The 22,934-nt window shown below is 39.3% G+C and overlaps 1 protein-coding gene across 6 annotated transcripts in view; it reads right to left on the reverse strand.

Annotated features, from left to right (window-relative positions):
- The window catches only part of DLC1 (DLC1 Rho GTPase activating protein), a 424,683-nt gene that overhangs the window by 249,511 nt on the left and 152,238 nt on the right, over positions 1 to 22,934 (reverse strand). The window contains exon 5 of one of the 6 annotated variants that reach the window (XM_064585606.1): positions 12,190 to 22,357. The exons of the other annotated variants lie outside the window; for them this stretch is intronic. Within the exon in view, the coding sequence (XP_064441676.1) occupies positions 22,310 to 22,357 (48 nt within the window). The 3' untranslated portion in view covers positions 12,190 to 22,309. Of the gene's footprint in view, positions 1 to 12,189; positions 22,358 to 22,934 lie in introns of those variants that run through there. 6 annotated transcript variants of the gene reach the window in all.

Raw genomic sequence — 22,934 nt, forward strand, 5'->3', positions numbered from 1 at the left:
TGATGTCAGTTCACCTAGAGTGAAAAGACAAAGTAATCATTGCAGAGAAAGCAAAGGAAATAGATCTCCTTGAAGCAGGAGTTAAAGGCTACCCTGGGAGGGAAGGAAAAGGAGGGAAGTAGCTAGAGACAGTTCAGAGGTCAGGGGTGGGGAGGATGAGGGAATCTCTTGGGAGAGATCATCTATGTCTGTGGTTAAATCGAGGGCTAGCTGAAGTAAGTTTTTCATTCACACTTGCAAACTCAGAAATGAGTTAGGGTGAAAAGATGACCTTAGAAAAGGACTTATAAAGCTTTGGTGGTGTTAAAGTGTTATTCGTATAAATACTAGAAAAAATTTCATATCTGTTATTTGGGAGTTTTGGCTGCACATTTGCTGTATCATGCTACATAAGCTAGATACCTGTAACTACATTAGGAAATGACTTCACAAGAATCTTGGACATTGAAAAAGCTCTTTCAAAACACTTCCAGAGTTCTGTACTTTGGGATTATATAGTGCTATCCTTGGAGAATATTATGTTACTCTCTAAAACTTGGCTAAATTTTGAGTGTACATATTTTCTTATGTGAAGAGATTCACAACAGCATTCAGAAGAGTCTCTTTCAATTCAGATAGAATTTTGAACCATATTTCAAGTCTACTGGCTTTGAGGGGAGAAAAATTTTTCACAATCATAGTCTAAGATTTCAATCAGCAGCAGGAATGAAATGTAGACTTGTTTGAATTTGTAAACAAGTTGTGGTCTAAATGTTCACTTTCAAGTCTGCTGTATGGAACTCTGAAATCATCTTTTTCAGAGACAAAAGGACTGACGTGGTGGGCTGGATTACCAGGTCTGCTCACAAAATCCCTCTAAGACATCATGTACATAAAGTTTAACTGTTTTTCTAGTTCTTTGTAACATGAGCGGGAGGTACAAGAACTTGATGGCAAAGTGCAGAGTTCCTCTCATGTAGTGGAATCACTGACTTGCCCATTGTCCAGGGTGGGGATGTGTCCAGAAAGGAGGTAATGGAGTGGCTGGGTGGTCTTGCCAGTGTAAACCTCAGTTCACACTATCCTTTTTATTTTGCAGCCCCTGTGATTCGTTCTCTTGCTTCCCTTTTCCCAGGTGCAGCAGATATTTCTAACAACGTTTTATTTCTTCTGGAATCCAGAACAAGAGGAAACATACCTAAAACCAGAATATACTGCTTTTGGTATTCTATGAATATTTTAGAAAATAAAAGGAGAAAAAAATCAGGTGACCATTAAATCAATTTTTTTTTAGTGCATCCCTTTCTCTCTCACTTTATGAAAAAAGCCCAAATCACACTTCAATAATAATGGTGATGAAGAAAGCTTTTATCTACATTTCGGAAGAAAATCAGATACAGCTCCAAGCATGTCATCAATAGAGGTTAAGGGTGTATGAGTGTTTTGAGAATGAGAGCAACAGGGCTGGGCATAGTTGGAGTAGCCATGTTGGAGGTGGCAGCATGAGAAAGATGCAGGTCTGGGTATTTAATCTCTTCTGTAATATACAGCCCATTTGGGACCATGCTTAGTGTGCAGATTTAACCCTCAGTTAAATCAGTTTGAGGGTTAGAGGTTAGTCCCAGGTACCAGTAAGTAGACAGGGGAAGGAGGAAAGAAACGAAGTATCAGAAATATGTCTGTGGCCATGTCCAGGAGGTTTTGGTCTTAAGCAAATCAGGAAAGATGAATAAATAACAGTCCCTGTCCTGTGGGCACAGAAGATGAGAAACTCATTTCTGTATATGAAGTATGTATGGATAAGCTGCTTTCTATGAGTACAGAGTAGGGGCTTCTAATCCTCAAGAGAGAGGGAATTAAAAAACAAATGCTTCCTGGAGATGATCTCACTTGCAGAAATATGGTGTATATGGGGAGGAAGAAGAAAAAAAAAAGTATGTAGTAAGGCAAGGAGGTAGGAGAGAGCCTGATCTCCATGTGAGGGTTTGTGTGTGTTTGATGGTTGTGCACAAGCATCTCCATTTGCTGGAGCTTAAGGTACATGATGTGGCATGGAGTGCAAAGCCAAGCTAGAGGGAAGGGACCCATCAGGGTTGTGAGCCATACTAAGGAAGTTGGATATTATTCTCTAGAGCATAGAGAGTAGTTCAAGTAGAAGTGACAGGGAGAGATTTGCATTTTGGATGGATGAACAGAGAGGTATGTTGGAAGTAGATTTAAAGATGACAGACTGCAAAGGTTACCAGTTAAGAGGTTGTTGCAAGAGTCCATAAGAAAGATGATGAAGACTACGAAGACTTTTTTGTTAGAGTATAGATAGTAGGAATGGAGGGTATGGTTTCAAATTCAAAAAGTATTTAGGTACTTCTGATTCAATAGGACTGAATAAACACATTCATTTAACTTAGATTTCCTCCCCCAAATATATTATAATAGTTAAAAAAAAGCAGAGAGAAAGAAAAAGAACATACAAGGCGAAAAATGGAAAGGAAGGTGACAAAAAAACACAGAGAAGATGCAAGCCATATTAGTAACATTCTTACCTTGGAAAGATGGACTGTTTGTAGCTATGTTATAGGCTGCAGAAAGCTGTGGTCTCAGCCTTCTTGGGGGAAAATCAGTAAGAGGGAAATATATTCATTGAGCTAAAAAAAACTCAGCCCTGATAGTGCTCAGGAATTGGGGATACCAGTTACTCTGGAAGATCTGGACAGCTATATGGGGATGAAAAGAGGAGGAATGGCTTTATATGAAACAGTTAGATTCCCAGATCCCAAAGTCTATGCTGTATAGCCAGTTAACTGTCCATCGGCCATTTCAGCAGGAGACAGGAAGTTTGCTCTCTGGAGAAACTAACTTGACAGGTTTTGGACCCAAGGATACTGGGCAGAGCTGAGGGCAGGATGAAGCATAGCACTGAAAATAGAGAGTAAGTGAAAGTCAGCATTCGCTTCTGCTCGGATCCTTGAATTCTGATAGCCAGGCATTACCTAGGAAGTGCTAGAGAATTTCTTTCTGGAGAAACTCGTCAGCCAAAGAGAGAAGACTGATAGATGGTAAGATTTGAAAAATTTCCCCAAAAGACTTGGGTCTCAACCAGATTACTAGCCACCAGCCAACAAATCATAGATTACCCTTCTCCCATCCCCATTCCAATGCACAGCATCCAATCACTTCTTTTTAAAGATTTTATTTATTCACGAGAGAAAGAGAGAGAGAGAGCATGTGAGAGACTGTACAAGAAGGAGTGGGGCAGAGAGAGAGGGAGAAGCAGGCTCCCTGACCAGCAGGGAGTCCCAGGCAGGGCTCAGTCCCAGGACCCTGGGATCAGGACCCAAGCCGAAGGCAGATGCTTAACTGACTGAGCCACCCATGCATCCCAGCATCCAATCAATCACTTTTAATGACTTATTTTTATGTAAGTAGCCAAACTCACCAGACATATAGGGAAGGTTGCTAACATGAAAGGCAAAACAAAAAAGAATACATACAAAACATGAAATTTGGAGGAAACAGAGATAATGCAAGGAGGAAAAGAAAAGGCAAAGGAAACCATAATTAGAATCAATATAAAACTAAGTGATAAAAAAAATGCCATAATAAGACCAGGATTCCATAGAGAAGGACTATGCAGAGAACATGAATGGCCTCAGGTATCTTTTTAAAGGGAAATTAAAAAATGCAATAGAGGTTTTGGTAAATAAATTAGTATAAAATTTCTCATAAAGAAGATTAAAAAGAATAAAGACCTAGAAAATAGAAGACAAAGGTTATAAAAATTAAGGGTAAGTCCAAGAGGTCTAATATATAAATCATAAGGAATTTGAAAAGAGAACACAAAAAAACAAGAGGAAGAAATTATTTTTAAAAATGCATGAATATTTTCAGAAATGAAAAAATGAGTTTTCAGATTTTTTAAAGGGACAAAAAAATAGAGAAAAAAGGGAACAGATTAACACTGAGGCATTGTAAATCATTGTAAATTCTCACTAATTAGAGATAAGTAGAAGACTCTAAATTTTGGATAAAGTAGATGAAAATAGATCACATATAGGATTGGGACTGAGAGAGACATTGGTCTTCCCAAGAGCAAAACAGCAAGCTAGAAAGCAATCAAGTAATGCTTAGAAATTTTTAGGGAAAATGATTTCTAGCCTAGAATTCGATACCTAACTGAACTATCAACCTAGTGTCTAGGCAGATTAAAAGCATCTTCAGACATGGAAATTAATTTCAAAAATTACATTCCTTGAACTGTTTCTTAGTCATTAGAGAATCTGTTCCATCATAACAAGGAAGTAAACCAAAATAGGGAAATATGAACAAATTCTAGGAAATCAGGGATCCAACCCAGGATGAGCTAAAGAAAATATCCTGGATGATGGTGTCAGGTTGACAGCTGGGAAGACGGATAGATAGCACATAGTCCACAGAGAAGCAGAAGAATGGAAAGCCCAATGAGAAATACCCTCAAGAAAAAATTAAAGACAAAACAAACCTGATAGATACAAGATCAATAATATTAACATACTGAAAAAAGTTTTATAGTTCTGGCAGAGAGTTTGGAAATGAATAAGTAAAATGAATGTAGAAAATAAGCCCTGTTTCACTCAAAGGAAGCAACTAAAAGGAAAAAAAAAGAGTTGTTTCAAATAAGAGAATGTAATAATATAATATAGTGTGTGTGTATGTGTGTGTGGGGTAGGAGAGCGAAATCCTTACCTTCTATAGCTAAATAACTAAAAGGGAAAAATCAAGAAATATCAGCATGTTATTAAGCATGTTCTTTAGAAATATATAAGTAGGGGCACCTGGGTAGCTCAGTTGGTTGAATGTCCAACTCAGTTTCGGCTCAGGTTGTGGTCTCAGGGTTTGGGAGCAGAAATCAGGAGAGGGGAGAGACAGAGTACAGGTTTGCTCATTTTTGTTAGACACGGATACAAAAAAGGAGTAAGTATTACAAAGAAAAACAGGCAAAAGGATCTGGATTTGATGTGGACTGGGTAGGTGAGGTGAGGGAGGAAAGGAAACCTGACCAACTCCTAGTTTTCTAGGTGAATTCAGATCAGGCAATATGAAGCTGACTATGAGAAAGGAGCAGGTATCTGATGGTGAGAGATATGGAGAGGAAAAAGAAGATATGTTGCATTTCAGACATCCTGAATGTGAAGGCGGCTGTGGCCTCCGGGTGACTGGATCTAACGGTCTCAGGACTCCCTCATACTCCTTTGCTTGTCTTTGGTTTTGCTGACTTTAATTTTTGACACCAGCTTCTCCACTCAGTGGGCAACACGACTATAAGCATATTGGGAATTATATCTTTTAGTCTGTCACCAGAAAGTAAAATAAGCAGTCTTGTTTGAGGGTCCGAAAAGTTCGGGCGCTGTTATGAAGAGCCAAGCTAGATCACGTGCTCCCCTCTGTGGCCAAAGGCCAGATCTGTTACTAGGAGAAGGTGTCTGGAGAACCAAAGCACTACATACCACACCTATATTTTCTCTTAAAATTTGTATTGCCTTCCTCCAAGGCCCACCCCCAAATGTACTCTAATGGTAGATGTTATAACTACTTCAACTGGTATCCATTTAACCTTCCTCCATAATACTCCTTGCTTTATTACTTGTATGTCCTTTATCATTTATGGCACGTAGTTGAATTTTTTTATGTGTGTAAATTTCCTCTCCAAGATTTTAAGCTCCTTATGTGAAAGTGTGAAGTGTAATTATAAAGAGAAGCACCAGAAGGATTATATATAAATGAGAATTGTTCACGTCAGGATGGTAAGCTTAGAAGACCGCAAACTTGAATGATTCCACTAATCCCACCTTACCAAGAAGGCCCTCTTTGTAATTGTTTTCAAACTTAGTACTTGTTCTTTTGAAATATTTGTCCTTTTCAAGATAATTATATTTTGAAACAGTCAAATCTAGTAATAAGTTTCAAAGTCGATTTTTGATACAAATGTTTGATTTAGATTTAGATTTTTGAAATGGACAAATTCAGGGACAGTTTTCATGAATAAAATAGGTAACTATAGTGTGGTGATGTTTTCTCCCAGGATTTGTAACCTGGCTTTAAACGTCTTTCTAAAGGAGTCCTAAGTATTTTTAAACAATAAGGTTATGTATTTACTAAACATAAATGTAGTATTTATTATATACCAGGCACAGTTGTAAGTGCTTCATATATATTAATTCATTTATTCCCACAATATAGTAATGAGGAAGGTATTATTATTACCCCTATTTTATAGATGAAGAGCCTGAATCACAAAGAATTTAAGAAATTAATGTCACAAACTAGGAAAAAGAGTTGGGGTTCGGTCCCAAATCCATGTACTTCACCACTGATGATACGCTACACTCTCAGTGTAATGTTAATGTTTCCAATATAATCACTAAGAAAAGGGTTGCGCGCTTATGACTCTGAGCCAAATCCATCCTCCCCAGTTTTTGTATAGTCTGTAAGCTCTATTTTTTGATGTTTGAAAAACAATGAAAAAATATATTATGGCACATGAAAATTATATGAAATTGAAATCTTAGTGTTCACAAATAAAATGTTATTAGAACACATCCAAGTATATTGGTTTATGTATTGTCCATGCTACTTTTGCAGTGGCCCACAAAGCCTGAAATATTTACTATCTGACCCTTTTTACAAAACGTTTGCTATTAGAAGCATAGTAATTTTCTGAATGTTTAGGTTCTGACACATTTCCCAAAAGAAATTCCAAGTAAAGCCAGTTGAAGCAGTTATCCTTTTTCAAATTATTTTCAATTATATTAATTTCTATGCATATAATAACATATAGCCAATCATTCAACAAATGTTTACCTCACATATGCCAGACATTGCCTGTGGAAACTTTAAAAAACAGGAAAGTATAAAGAGTTAAAATAAAAACCTTTGGTAACATTTTTTACAGTCAGTTCTCATGCTCCCCAAAACATCTATGTAGTGCTTTGTACACCATTAAGAAATCAATAAATCTTTATTAGTGATTAATTTTGTTGTATTTTCCACATAGAATATGTTTCCCGTTATGCCCTGAATGGCTCCATATGCTTATAAAGAGATAAAAGGAAATCATGTAGAGACAGCTTTATGATGAAAAAAAAAAAAAGTTAAATACTAAATGCAACTAGAAAGAGTTAATGGAGCACTGTGGTTGAAGGCAGGTCATGGAGCCAGGCCGTCTGCCTTCAAATCCTGTTATACTATTTACTTCCTACCCCAGCTACACACAGAAGCACTCAGCTGGATAGATCACTCACTCTCCCTGGCTTTGGTTTCCTCATCTGTAGACTAATGGCTTTGAGATGAAAGGATTTGTAAGGTCTCAAGAATGTTATGAACACATAAGGTTACAAAAAGGAACAGATATGATGGGTTTCACTTTTTAACATTAATTATTAAGAGACATTGTTTGGTTTGGTGTAAAGTACCAAGCAGATAAGAACGAGGTCAAATAAATATTTACCACTGGCTAAACATTAACCCTTGCTTTGTAATATTAGATGAATTATTTTATCCTTTGTTTAAAAATAGAATGTTCACTCATGTGTGTATAAGCATATCAATCCTTTTAGTTTTCAAAATAAGGTGATAAGTATATAATAGCATATATATATATATATACACATTTATATATACTATAGATAAGTTTGATAACTGAACGAATTGTCCAGAACTATAGTTAAAGCTGAGTAATTTTTTCATTAAATCAAAATATCTGGAAAATTCCATTTTATTCTTCAATTCAAAACGTGACTGATTTAGAAATATGTAGAGATGGGGGCGCCTGGGTGGCTCAGTTGGTTGGGCAACTGCCTTCGGCTCAGGTCATGATCCTGGAGTCCTGGGATCGAGTCCCACATCGGGCTCCCTGCTCAGCAGGGAGTCTGCTTCTCCCTCTGACCCTCCTCCCTCTCATGCTGTCTCTCATTCTCTCTCACAAATAAATAAAATCTTTAAAAAAAAAAAAAGAAATATGTAGAGATGGGTAATAGCCCATTTTGGATAAATACTTTTCATCTAGAGTTTTACTTTAGGATACTGTACAATGTTCATTTCCCAGATGATATCACTCTGCCTTCTTGGTTGTCTGTAACATAGACCACTTTGTCCTGAAGGGTGGCTAGAGGTGGCTTTGCTCTTTAGGCTACAACCCAGACAGGCTGTAGAAGTTAAGCCACAGTGAGGCTTGTCCTGCTCAGTTCTTTGGAAGAGGAACTCCCAGGGAGAGGACATGGAGAGGAGGGGGCATTCTGGTCAGGGGTTTCAGACCATCTAAAGAATTTTTCTTTCTCAACAATATACGTGGCATATCTTCTGAGTCAGATAGCGAAAATATGTTTGAACTTATATATAATACCTATAAAACGTTTCACAACCTCTTATTGCTTGTTTACTTAAAACAACAAAGGATTATTTTTTCAAAGCCCCCTCCAACTCTCTAATGTTCTATACTACACAGTGACACAGTTCTCGATTTACTCAAAGATGGTTGAGAGTGAAATAGGCTAATGGATTCGTTCATGGAGACATGCTTCTCTACATTTCAGCCTCTTGGGATTCTGCCTTCCAGCCATATTGAATTTCTTTTTGTTTCTGTAATTGGCTATGCTCTTTCACTTCAGACCTTCAAACATGATGTTTACTCTGCCTAAGAACTCATTCCCTACCTCTTTGCTTGACTAATTCCTACTGATTAAAATTCCTTCATTTGACATAGTTACTGGTACCTTATATATGCAACCTCTTTCCAGGCTTTGCTTAAATAAACTTTTTCTAGGAAACCTTTCCTGGCCCTTCTAACCAGTTAGAAGCTCTTCCTGCATGCTCCCACAGCAACCTGTACTTCTTCCATAGCCCTTAACATACTTTACTGTCTGTCACTGCCAATTTCATTGTCTTATGGACTTGACTATGAGCTTTAGTGAAGACAGAGAGTTATTCCCATTTTTGTCTATTCCTAGGGCCCTACATAGTATCTGGCATCAAGCAGCTGTTAAAAGATTTATGTTGAGCGAATACTAAAATAATTACCAGAGATTTTAGTATAGCCATGCACATAAACAGAGCTCCTTGGGCACATGATATGATGAGCACTGGGTGTTATGCTCAACTAATGAATCATTGAACATTATATTGAAAACTAATGATGTACTATACCTTGGCTAATTGACTTTAAATAAAAAAAGGAAGTAAAAAAAATTAAATGAACTTGTTCGATTTGAAATTCACTTACATACCAAGTTCATTAGCCCATTTCAGTTCTTTGTCACTAATACTTAGCTCACTGATAAAGCTCAGATATGTAGACAATGAGAAGTTTAAAATCAATGATTATTCTCATTTCAAAAGAAATGACATCACTAGAAGGGCTGTTATTTTTTAAAAAGATTTATTTATTTATATTAGAGAGAGAGAGAGAGAGAGAGAGAGAGCACGAGTGGGAGGGGCAGAGGGTGAGGGAGAGAGAATCTCAAGCCAAACTCAATGCTGAGCGTGGAGCCCAATTGGGGGCTCTATCTCATGACCCCAAGATCACGACCCCAGGATCATGACCTGAAGCAAAACTAAGAGTTGGAGACTTAACTGACTTTGCCACCCAGGTGCCCCTGGAAGGGTTGTAATCATCATATAGTTGTAAGATCTGTTAAAAGCATAGTATTTTCTAGTGCTTGATAATTACCACAAAGAACTACTAATTCAAAAGTTCTAAAAACTGCAATCACATTTTAAAAATAGATTTTGATATCTTAACTGAAACTTAAAAAAATCTATCCCATAATAAATGTCATTTATTTTCTATCTGTATTAGTCGGCTTGGGTGGCCATAACAAAATGCCATAGGCCAGGTGGCTTAAATGACAGAAATTTATTTCTCACTGTTCTGGAGGCTCTAAGCCCAAGATCAGGGTCTAGCAGACTTGATTTCTGGAGAGGACTCTCTTCCTGGTTTGCAGCTGGCCATGTTCTTGCTGCATCCTCACATAGCCTTCCTCTGAGTATACACGCCAGGAGAGAGCAGGCTCTCTGGTGTTTCTTATATGATCAGGGCCCACCCTTATGACTTCATTTCATTTTAATTGCTTCCTTACTCTAAATATAGTCACACTGGACATTAGAATGCAATATACCAATTTTGGGTGATCCAATTCATTCTGCAGCTTTATCATTCTAGAATAACATTTTAAGTAACTCAACTTGAAATCCTGGAAAGTATTCTTCTTGCATGTATAACACAAAGTAGTGTTGATGAAATCTTGCCATTTGCAACGACGTGGATGGAACTGGAGGGTGTTAGGCTGAGCGAAACAAGTCAATCAGAGAAAGACATGTATCATATAACCTCATGATATGAGGAATTCTTAATCTCAGGAAACAAACTGAGGGTTGCTGGAGTGATGGGGGGGGTGGGAGGGATGGGGTGGCTGGGTGATAGACATTGGGGAGGGTATGTGCTATGGTGAGCACTGTGAATTGTGCAAGACTGTTGAATCACAGATCTGTACCTCTGAAATAATGCAATATATGTTAAGAAAAAAAAAAGAAGAGGATAGCAGGAGGGGAAGAATGAAGGGGGGAAATCGGAGGGAGAGACAAACCATGAGAGACGATGGACTCTGAAAAACAAACTGGGGGTTCTAGAGGGGAGAGGGGTGAGGATGGGTTAGCCTGGTGATGGGTATTAAAGAGGGCACGTTCTGCATGGAGCACTGGGTGTTATACGCAAACAATGAATCATGGAACACTACATCAAAAACTGATGATGTAATGTATGGTGATTAACATAACATAATAATAATAAAAAAAAAGAGAAAAAAAAAACAAAAAGTCACCCCACCTTGCACTGATATGATGATGTAAGGAAGAGTATTCTTCTGGAGTTTGGAATAACAGTCACTAACTTGGCACTATCTTTACAGGAATTGATATTATCTGGCCAGATTTCATACAAAGCATTTCCTCTTGAACTTTTAATGTAATCTTATTTAGACTTTTAAACTTGGTTATGAACTCAGAAATGGTCTGGTCCAGCTCCCTTATTTAAAGATGAGGAAATTTAGTCTCAAGTAGCCTGTGTAGCCCAAATCTCTTAGCAAGGTATTCAAAACTTTTCACAATTTGTCTCAATTTACATTTTATCTCAATTGTCTTTCTGCACGGTGTATTTTCATCATACTAGATTACTTGGTGATTACCTTTCAAGGTCCTGACTGAAACCTCTCCAGATGCTTCTGCTTGCACTCCCCACAGAAAACTGATTATCCATTTGTCTCTTCAGAATTTTTTCAAATGCTTGCATATCATTTCTCAAATGTATCATCATACTTTGCATTAATTTATACTCTTTATTACATTATGAGCTTCTTGAAGCCAGAAAAACAAAACAAAACAAAAAGAAACTGGTTCTATATGCACCAGTCTTACCCTACAGTACCAGTCTTAATCTTAGTACAGGACCTTAATAAATGATTTCCAAACTTCATTTCTGAAGGTCACATGGCTAATAAGTGGTACATTAATAATGGGAAATCTGACTTTCTTACCAGTGTTCTTTTTTTCACTCCTATGCCCTATTTCACTTTTAAGATGCTAGTTTTAGAGTTCTAGAAGGTCTTTTGGTTCAAAGCACTTCATAAGCTTAAGTCAGAGAAGCCTCAGGAAAGTTCTTCCCTGAGTCAGAGGTTACATCCTAACTCACTGACACCTACGTGTTTCAAATATGCCATCCCAGAGAAAACGGATATATTTCTTATTGGGCAAATTTACCCCAACTCTACGGCACCAAAAGTCAAGTTTGACGTTTGCTGTTACAACTCTAGCTTGCAGGGAAACTATGCAAGGCTCGAGCATGGTCATGTGGTAAAATGCCTTATAGAAAAATCACCGATGCCCCAAAGAGATTAAAGGTCAATGAAATTAAGCCTGGGGCAATTGTTCTTTGAACTCTGGCACATTCTTACTGGTTTTCTGCCATTTTATTGTGTTTGGCCTTTCCTTTATGGTTTAGCAAGGATTGTGAAATTCTGAATAAAGTTACAAGAAGACATGTTGATTCTCTTTTTGTGAGTCAACTCACAATTTTTCAGAATTTCCTTTCTCTAGAATTACAAAAGTTGAGATTTTTTGTGACAGATAATGAACTCTTATGAAAATTGGGATGAATGAAGAAGACCTATTTTTTTCAATGCCCTGTGAGTACCCTGGATTAGTAACATACTAGAAATTTTGCAATTCTCTGAAGACGTAAAAATGCTTGGAAGAAATTAGAAGTCCACTGGATAATACAAAAAAATACAAATTCCACTTAGGATACACATTTTATTAAAGTACCTGCATATATATTCTTATACATTAGGTATTATCTTGAAAGAGATAAGAATTTTCTATAAATCCCCAGGTAAATCTTTAAAGGCTAATCTTAGTATAGCATGTTGCTTTTATAACATACATTCTATCCACCTCAAGTTTTTTGGAACTGACAGCTATAAGTCAGATGTCTTATAGAAACTGGTGATGTCAGAACAGGTCTCTTTCCCCTATATGCAAATCCACAAATAAAATCTACCCGTATATAGAAGTACACGTACATAGATGTTTTTACTTATAAATAATAAAATAACTTCAAGAACTTCATTAAAGCTCTGATCAGACTTCCATCTCAAAATACCAGTTTTGTTTCCTCCAGATTACTGAGACTGCAAAATATAAGTGCTATCTTGGTAGAAGGATGAGGGATGACCTTTCGTTTGCATTTAGTCCAAAAGCCCTTGATTCCTCCAGTAAGTACTTTTTTCTTATTTGTTTGTTTAGCAGCATCGACTAGCATTAATTTGCCTCCTATGTTTTCTCCTAATCTACAGTAGATGAAAGAGATGTCGTAAGAGTTCTTTTTTTCCTTTTATTAAAGAATAGACATTAAAATATTTTTTCTATTTTATCCATTATAGTACAACATAAAACTTCCTGCTAAGGAAGGAGCCAAATAAAAATGCTAAAAGATTTCCCTTTTATCTGAATCCCAGCACCCAAGATGGCCATTTCTTTTTTCTTTTTCCTCTTCTTTTTTTCCCCCCTCTTTTTGTATATGCTCACTGCCAAAGTTATTCAATTTAAGACTATGTTCCACTGAAAGTTTGTGGACGATATTTGGTTGCAACATTATTTGAAAGGTAATGTTTATTTTATCATGCAAAAGCAAAACAGTTACAAATGATCTTTTTAAACAGTATTTATTCTCTGGCTTTTCTGCGATCTCACAAAACCTGCCCCATAAGCTGATCCGGAATTCCTGGTAATTGAAATGGCTTATTTTGTATCCTCAACCCATCAATTTAGCTTTATTGGGTAAAGTTACGCTCAGGTAATGCTATACAAATCTGGGCAAATGAGTTTTACTTCAAAGGCCTGGGACTCAGATTAATAGAGAAAAGGGCCCCGTTCTGCTGGTGATGTGCACCTGCAGTTCTGCTTGAGGTCGGTGGGAATCTCGACATCTGAAGGGGTGAAGTGTACTTTCAGCCAGTTCAGCGAAACTCAACTCATTCGAAATGAAGCATCAGAGAGGAGATCTCAGCAAATCCAGTGATATTGAAATCTGTCTGGAACAGATCAATCCCAAAGCTGGTTTTGTGACATCCAAGAGTGTCTTCAATTATGTAGAGTTTTGCAAAATTCTTTAAGGAAGTCTCAAAATATTTATTACCAAAAAATGATGTAAAATAAAATAAAAATACCAACCATACCATGATTTCAGAAGACGGACAGTGTCATAAAGTTAAGCAATGAGACACTATTATACATTTTAACAAGTTGGAAGTTTAAATTCTAAAGCATTATAATATGCACCAGAACATACCTGAAGTTTAATGCTATATACGTCATTAAGGAATAAACAGAATGTCCCAGAAATTGCAGATGCGTTTATACTTGATGGAGATCCACATGGAAATTGAATAGGGCAAATTGCTAAATGAAAGACTTGATATGAAGAGCTACTGTATCAACAATTAAAAATTAAAAGTGGGTATGCCAGATTCTCCATTAGGGAATTTAGAAAGCATTCTTCCCAGTTTCCCCATTTCTCCCCAAACTGGGGAGAATGCTTTCTTTGCCTATCCCCACATGAGACAGACAACCTGGGTTTAAAAGAGGTAGAGGGGCACCTAGCTGGCTCAGTGAGTTAAGCGTCTACCTTCAGCTCAGGTCATATTGAGACCCATGAACCCCATGTCAGGCTCCCTTGATCAGCAGGGAGCTTGCTTCTCCCTCTCCCTCTGCCGCTCCCCCTGCTTAAGCTCTGTCTCTCTCTCTCTCTCTCAAATAAATAAATAAATAAATAAATAAATAAATTTAAGAGGCCAGTTGCCTAGAGCAATTTATTTCATGTTTTTGAGTCCTAGTTTCCTCTTCTGTGAGATGCAGGTAATACTACCCACCTTGTTGGATTATTCTGAGAATTCAAGGCACATAAAACACTCAGCTCAGAGCCCTGCCCAGAGTGAATATTCAACTCATGTTAGTTTACCTGACAGTGGTGGGCGACCCTGTCTACACATCAGAATCACCTGGAAAAATTTAGAACATACTGGTGCCAGGGCCCTACTATAAACCAATTAAAATCCGAACCTGGGGTTAGGGACCATATACTGGTCTTATAAAAACTCCCCAGGAGATTCTAATTGCAGCCAGAGTTGCAAACCACTAAGCTATTCAATTAGTCTACCGGTGGTTCTTAACCTTGGCTGCCCATTGAAATCACCTGGGAACTTAAAAATACTGATGCCTGGGTTTCTGCTTCTGATTTCATTGGTAAAAAGCTCAGCCTGGGAACTGGGAGTGTTAAAAGTTCTCCAGTTAATTTGTTTTTTTTTTGAATCCACTTTTTGAGATCTGACTGACATACAAAAAGCTGTCCATATTTAAGATCTACAACTTGATGAGTTTAGAGATAAGTCTACACCATAAAACTGCCACCACAGTCAAGGCCATAAATGTATCCATTACCCGCAAAAGTTTTTTTCCACCCCTTTTATTTATTTAATTTATTTTTCCCCAGGTAATTCTAATGTGTTCCAGGTTGAGGACCACATAGAATCAGGAGAATGACACTTATTCTGTGCATTCTGGCTGTACAGTGTGATTGCTTTTCTCTTACAGTCTATTTTTTTCTGATTATGCAAGTAATCCACACCTTAAAAATTATTAAATACCGAAAACAATGAAAAAAAAATAATTTAAAAAATCCACAATCTCACTGCCCAGATACAGATATCATCTAAGTGTGGTTTGTTTCCTTCTTTGTATGCTGTTTTACACCATGGGGCTCATGCTGTATACAATCTTATATTCCCTTTCTTTCTTTACAACACAAGTATTTTCCATGGAATTTAATACACATATCAGGTATCAATTTAAAGAAGTGGCATATATCTAAAAAGTCTCCTTGACCTATTATCATTTTGCATATTTCAAAGAAAGTTCCAGACAGAGTCTCTAGGAACTTTTTTGGGAAACTTCCCTACCAAAATTAAATGTCCCTCCTGATGGGGTAGGAAGGAATAGACACAGGCTTCTTGTTCAAGGCAGAACTCCAAGGACTGACAACACTAGTGTTGCCCAAATTCTCCTAATCAATCACATTTATCAGTAATCTTCCATAAGGAAGTCATGGCATTAGACATCAGGCATTGGGCCAGGTAACGATTTGATTGCTAAGTTGACCTAAGATGACCTAAGATGGATTTCCAATAGAAATCTATTTCTATTGGAAATAGATTTCCAAAAAATTCTATAGAAAGAAGAAAGAGGAACAGAGAATGTCCTAAAATCAGAGAAATAAATCTAAGGTCAGAGCCATAAAGCCACTGGACACAATAAATGCCAACCACTAGCATTTTGAAAAATCAGCAGAACTTTCCATTTTCCTGCCCCAAAGGAAGAAAGTATTAAGAAGTGGCTTAAGTTGATTCTGCTTACGGGGCAGATATGAATTAGCACGTACTTAGTCTATGGGGTTAGACTGCAGACAGAATCTGCAAGGAAGGTGAACTTGATGATCCTAGAGGACATGAAGGCTAAGGAATGAAGCCTAGCTGACTTGCTGGCAGGCAACCAATAACACTGGAGAAAGAGCCTGTGTTTGGGGCATTGTGAAGTCCGCCTTGGGAAAATTTCCTAGACATCCTCCAAAGTGGAGGCAACCGAGTATGAAATTAGAACACTTTGTCTTGGTGCAGTTAAATTTCTGGGTACTCTGTAAAATGGGGAGCCAAGTGCCTGATAATGTAATAATCTCAAGGATAAGCCTGAAATTAGAGGTGAATTCTGGTGTAGGTTAACCTTTCCTGGATGCATTAGCTCACATCCCTTCCACTTTTGAACATGGGCATCTATATCTCATAATCCATGATTAATTATCCACACTCTAGTATTGTTGCCTAATTTTTTAATGTATGTTTGTCTTGTTACCAAAACAAAACTATAAACAAAGAGAGGCGTGGAAGAAGGAAATGGAGCTTACATTATGTTTAGAATAAAACTCACACTTAGCATAGTCTGCCAGGCCCTGTGGGATCTAGCTGCTCACCGAACATCAGCGTCATCGGCCCCTTCCTGTCTCTTAAGCATTCCACACTCTTTCCTGTCTCCGGGCCTTTCCCCTGGGTATTTCCTATCTAGAATTCTCCTCTCCTGGGTCTCTCCCTCCACATGGCTGGCTTCTTCTCATAATTTACATGTTCCAGATTCCTAGAGAAGCCTTTCTAGACTATCCTAGCAAAAGATTTACTCCCTCATATCTCTGTTTTCTCAATTATACTCTTCTGTTTATTTCTTTACCACAATGCGTTCATTCATTACTCTGTACCTGTGCATATTTACCACCTCTGTGCATGGTATGGGCATACAGTAGTTGGTCTCCGCCATCACAGAGCCTACACTTTAGTGGGGGACATGAACATTCATCACACCATCACATGACTACTTGCAAAATCCGAATTTTGTTAATATCTACATGAGAGCCCATGGAACTAACCAGCAAGTATTTCATGTGGGATTTCTTTACAGTTTGCTACCTATTTCTCACTTGAATATTTGCTCCCTGAGGGCAGAGTCTTTGCTTTGTGTGTGGATCTGCACTGTATCCCCAGAGCGAGCATGCGGTGGAGACTTAACAGAGGCCATTGAATAAATGGATGCTACACATTTACATTTACTCTTTCTTTTAACTTCATGGTAACCATGAGAACTATGTTCAATTATCCTTATTTTATGAATTAACAGCACAGAAACTCAGATAAGACATTGGTCCAGGGTCATAAAGCTGGTGACAGAACTGAAATTTAACCTAGTCATTATTCCAAGTCATTGCTCTTTTCATTACACAAAGGACATGGAAAAGGCAAAGAATAAATTATTGTAAATTGTTTTACTATAATGTAGAACTAAACTCACTGGTTAAATTATTTTCACATGCTCTCCCCATAAAACCAAAATCAAAAAACAAACAGACAAAAAAAAAAAAAAATCCCCCAGAGTCATGCAAAAGAATCCTACAACTTCATTTCCCAGGAACATGGCAGGACCCATAAAATCTCACCTCACCAAGCATACTCAAGTATTTCTTAGTATTTGGTGGTTGCAGAACTGGATTTCATTTGGATCTCTTTACATTTGGCACCAAAATGATAACTTGAAGGATCAGGAACAAAGATGTGTGCTGGCGTGGCATTTGCTTTACTTGGCTAAAGGAAACCAGGTACAAAGGTACATGCTCTCTTAACTCTTTCTGTACTCTCAGAAGTTCTCTGAAACTTGAAGCAATTCCTACAGTGGTCTCTTTGTTACTTATGACTTGAGTGCCAGCAGGGAGGAGGAGGAGGTGTGTGTGTGTGCGTGAGTGTATGTGAGTGTGAACACATGCAAAGGTGTGTATTTTGCAAACATGTATGCTTTCCTCTCTTTCCCCTCCCCCACCCCCCCGGGGACTTCTTCCAAATCTCGGATAATACAGTGCTCAGTTCCAGCTTTCGAGAAGAGGCAGGAGAGCAAGGGAAGACAGAGAACAACTACTAAGGTGGTTTCTGGTCCATAATCTCAGATGACACACTGAACTCAGCATAGAACAGCAGTCTGTCCACTTTCTACTCAGATTTGCTCTCCCAGCGTCCTCTTCCTCACAGTCAAGCATTATTTTTAAGTTTCCAGGCCTCTGGCTAATGCCATTCCTAGCTCCCCTTTCACTTGGTGGCCTCCAGTACTGGCCCATAAATCTCTAAGTTCACAAGGACTCCCTTTTTGGATAGGGATAGGTGATTTATAAATCTATCACGTGCTACAACTTCTTTCCAAACCTTTCAAAGATGAATCAAAAGTCAACACCTGTATACACAGAAACACGTATATTTTAAGGAAAATTGTCTCATATCTCTAATTCAAAACATAAGAATGAACTGTTGTCTAAGAAACTCTGTTGTCTTAAGGTACTTGTAAAATTTCCCCCTCCTATTTAATGAACCTCATATTTTGCCAAGGATTAAACTCTTGGTATGTTTGAGATTGCATGGTAAATCTGTGCCCAAAGACTTTCAATACCTCCTTTAACTGGGACAAATGCCTTCCTGTTCTGATACTTAATCAACGTTTAATCCAACCTGTATTCCATTACTATCATCCTTAGCCATCCAATTCCGATTTTAATTTCCATTTCACAACCTCTATCCTATTACTAGCCTTTACCTACGTCAAGAGAATGCCCTGTAGGGATACCTCCGTTGACATAAACTGAGAGATTTATTGACTGATTACCTCTGTCCTTTGGAATAGAAGCATGCTAGGCTATACAATGTAATCAGTCAAGTGCCCACATGGCTTGCTAATGTCCAAGCTTATGTATGAGGAGCTGATCCATCCCTTTAAGTGGTGTGTTATCCTTCCTTGTAGGTGGAATTACTGCCCCTCAGTTCACCTCAAGATACTATGATATTTCTAGGATCCTCTGGAAGGTCAGATGATTCTGTGCCTTCATCCAAACACCTGCGGGGGTGTTTGGCCCACAAACATAAGACACCTTTGAGTGCACTGGAGGGACAGATGCCAGATGCCTAAGGTGCCACCGATTTCTCTTTTGAGAGACTTGGAGTCTGCCTTCCTCAATTAACCGCTTACAACACCTTCATTGTATACCACTGAGCAAGCACTTGCGAGACGGTGTTGCTTCTGGGTTTCCAGACATGTGTCATTTCCACCGCATATTTAGTAGCACATAACTGCCTGAAGTGGGGAGACCGGAATGTGAGGCATGTCTCACAGCGGAGTAGGGTTTTTATTTAAAAAAAAAAATCACTCAACTGCTAATGGAAACGTCAACCTCCCAGCCCTATTCTTAAAAATAAATAAATACAAGGAGTTCCCCGTGTGAGAGGCACATTAGGGACGCAAGATATTCATTTCCATGAAGTCACTCACAGCAGGCCTGTCTGGAAAAATGCTTTCATCTTCTGCAAAGGGAGGGGGGAAATGTACAGCAAGAAGGTTTAAAGACCAAGACTTTGAAGTAGAGTGTGAAGTGGGAAAAGCGATCCTTTAGTCAGGTGAATTTAGGCCAAACCAGATGAATTTCTACACTTCAACTCATTGTGTGCTACACAGAAACCAAAGAATTATGATTGGTAGAAGAGAAGCCAATGGTGTTCAGACTGGGTGTCCCACAGTCCTGGTGTTCCCATGGGGGCCCCGGGGTGAAAGAGGGCAGGTGAGGTCGTAGGGTGCCACATTGCTTCGGCCAGGATCGCTCTTATCTGCCTCATGGATGGTTGTCTGCTTTCATTCATCTTGCACACATCATAGAGCATCTACTACGATGTGCCGGGCCCTGTTCCAACTGTGGTGACATGGTAATGATCAAGATAGACATGGCCTTGGCCTCATGGAGCCTGTGGTCTGTGCAAGGTTCTTTGTGGGCTGGTGGGAGGTGTGTGAATAGGGAGTTTCTACTGTTAAAACCCTGAGTGGCGTTCCAACATGCTCATTTTAAGGATGAGTAAACTGACACCCAGAGATAAGAGTTCCACCCCTAATGAACTGAAGAGTTGGCAATAGAATCCAGAGGCCTTGACTTATCCTCCAGTGTTATTCCTTCCAAGTTCAAACAGGAAGAGCAAAAATAAAAAAAACTGGAAATTTGCTCAGCTCGAGAGGATGTGAATTTTGGTCCATGAACTTCCCCTGACTCGGCCTTATCTCCATTTCTATCATTTTGAGTGCTCTCTCAAGATGCAAGCAGCGCTGTACATCCTTGGACATGGGGAAGATCATATGCACGGCCTTGTCCCTTCTAGACCAACATCTCCGTTCCCCTCTGATGAGAGGTCATCTGGCTGCAGCTCATCCCAGGGGAGCCCCCATCAGTCACTCTCCATGTTGCCCTACTGCACGGTCATCTCTGTGAAATTGCTGGGACTCGCTTGCATTCTCCCTGCATTGCATCACTTCCTTCCTTCCTTCCTTTCTTGTATGCACAGGGAACACTTTCTCTCTAACCCCCATTCCTGCCTGCACACTCTCCCAACCACTAACTTTGCCTCTTTCCCCTTTCCTCTCTATTTTCCCCTTGAGGCTATGTTACTGCATTGTATAATGCTGAAAATTAGAATAGAGGTAGGATAAAATTCAGTTTATTTCTCTTTTGATTCTGTGCTTCTGCCTTGTTCTCTCATTCTCTTCTAATTTGGGATTCAACTTTAGTCCTGGTCACTTGAACTGCCTGCTGTGCGTCCCTTCCCCTTCACCGCATCCGTGATCCTGTCTCCTGGCCAAGTTAGATCTGATCAGGCTTATATAAAGAAAGGCGACCTGCAATGTTTGCGACTCAGGATGTGGAAGGCTCCTTACTCAGCCAGTCCAGACCTTGACCTGCTAGGAAATGTGGCACAGAGAATTGCTGGTCATGATCCCACACTGTCCTCAAAGGTCCTGTGACACACTCAGCATCCTGTTCTGGGAAGCTGCCTGCACACTAGCTCACTCACCTCTCTCCTCACCTCCTCATTGGGGGCCCGATGGAAGGAAAGCCAAAAGCAGCCTGCACCTACCAAAGATCTTTTCCTGAATTATTTCTTTGTGCAGCACTGTTTCTTTATTACAGCAACAAAACAAAAAAAAGTGGCCCACTTGAAGCCTAAGCCAGATCATGAAACGTCTCTCCTGTGCTTATTTGTTTTTGAAAAGGGTTTTTTCGGTTTCTTTTTATTTTTTATTTATTTATTTTTTATACAGACTAACATACTAAATCTTTTCTTACCCTCTAATCCTACAGTCAGGTTCTCTGTAAGGTTTAGTGACACAGTTTATGGAAATCACACTCTGTGGCTTATTCATCTCTTTTGTATTTTTCTGCATCTGAATTGGGCTACTTGAGGCTGAATTCAGCAGGCTTGGCCTATCTGCCAGCACCATTGTGAAGAAGGCAGAAGAGGAGAAAGTCACAAGAGATTCTTGGAGTTAAATTTGCAAATGAGGATGATGTGGTATTGTTAGAACAAGAACCTTGGGGAAGTTTTCCATTTAGAGAGCAACTCCGCAGAAATAAGCACGCATTCTCTTCTAGCCCCAGTTACGATTAATCATTGTGTGTGGTTTGAGTAAGTGCTGATGGCGTTCAGGCTGTTTTCTGTGTGTCAAGCTAGTGGGTCTAGTCAAGGACCAGATATGTGACCCTGGCTTCAAGTGACCACTGTGTTCCAAACAGCTGAACTGACTCCAGTGAGACAGAACTCAAGAGTGGGAAAGATTAGAGCTGTTTTGTTGGAAGAAACGATACGGAATTGTCAAATGGATAAGGTTTTGATCCCCACTTCTGAGCTGAGAGATTAATGTCCCACATTGATACAGTGCCTTTAAACATCGCGTCTTCTATCTCCTCAGGCAGGATATTTTCCATTACGCCAAACCCAAAGTCACGTGGTGTCTCTCTTTCTTCCCCCCCTTTCTTTCCCCAGAGCCTCAGCACCTTCTCCTTCACAGTAAGGGCATTTCTAGCTGATTGAAGTGTTGCCTTTGCACTTCATGTGATGGCACAATAAGGTTACTTACTATTCACTGCAGGCAGATCACGAAGGCCTGAGGTTGAGACAGTGGGTTGTTACCCACGTGAAAATGCAAGACAGGTTTTCCCAATGTGGAAAAAATTCTTACAAAATGCCAGTGTTCTATCAGAGGACACGTTCCATTCAAGCTGTTCCTATTTGTGTACTGGGCAGGCAGTGCTGGGAGGTGAACCTCGGTGGTCTGGAATGGACACATAGGCTCTGAGCTTCTAGGCTAAACAGCCCTCACAGATGGTAAAGGGAGTGCTGGATTTTTCCTGAGCAAAAGAGAAGTGGTACTGATGTTAGCAGTGCTCTTCTTACTCAACCGTTCTTTGATGATGTTTAGATAATGGAGGCGTGCAGGGCAAGGCCGTGTATGACTGCCTTATCCATGTTCCCAAGTGTCTACAGAACAGGTATTGTGTCTTCAACCTTCGACCTCTTCCTGTCTCCCAGCACATTGTGCATCAAGTAGATGTGCTGAATTTGATTGAGCCTCAGATAGGTTCACTCTTTCTATTCAATCTAATTTTTTTTAAGATTTTATTTATTTATTTGACAGAGAGAGACAGAGCGAGAGAGGGAACACAAGCAGGGGGAGGGGGAGAGGGAGAAGCAGGCTTCCCGCTGAGCAGGGAGTCCGATGCGGGGCTCGATCCCAGGACCCTGGGATCATGACCTGAGCCGAAGGCAGATGCTTAAGGACTGAGCCACCCAGGTGCCCCTCTATTCAATCTATTGATACACCTCCTTTCATAGTCTTGGCATACACTTTGGGGGAAAAAAAAGAAAAGAAAAAAGGATGACAATACTATGCCAGGTTTTACCACCACCACTGCTACCCCCTTGGCC

Source organism: Mirounga angustirostris, unplaced genomic scaffold (assembly GCF_029215605.1).
Source record: "Mirounga angustirostris isolate CCGP_5_RB_7025 unplaced genomic scaffold, mMirAng1.0.hap1 SCAF_2, whole genome shotgun sequence".
NCBI lineage: Eukaryota > Metazoa > Chordata > Mammalia > Carnivora > Phocidae > Mirounga > Mirounga angustirostris.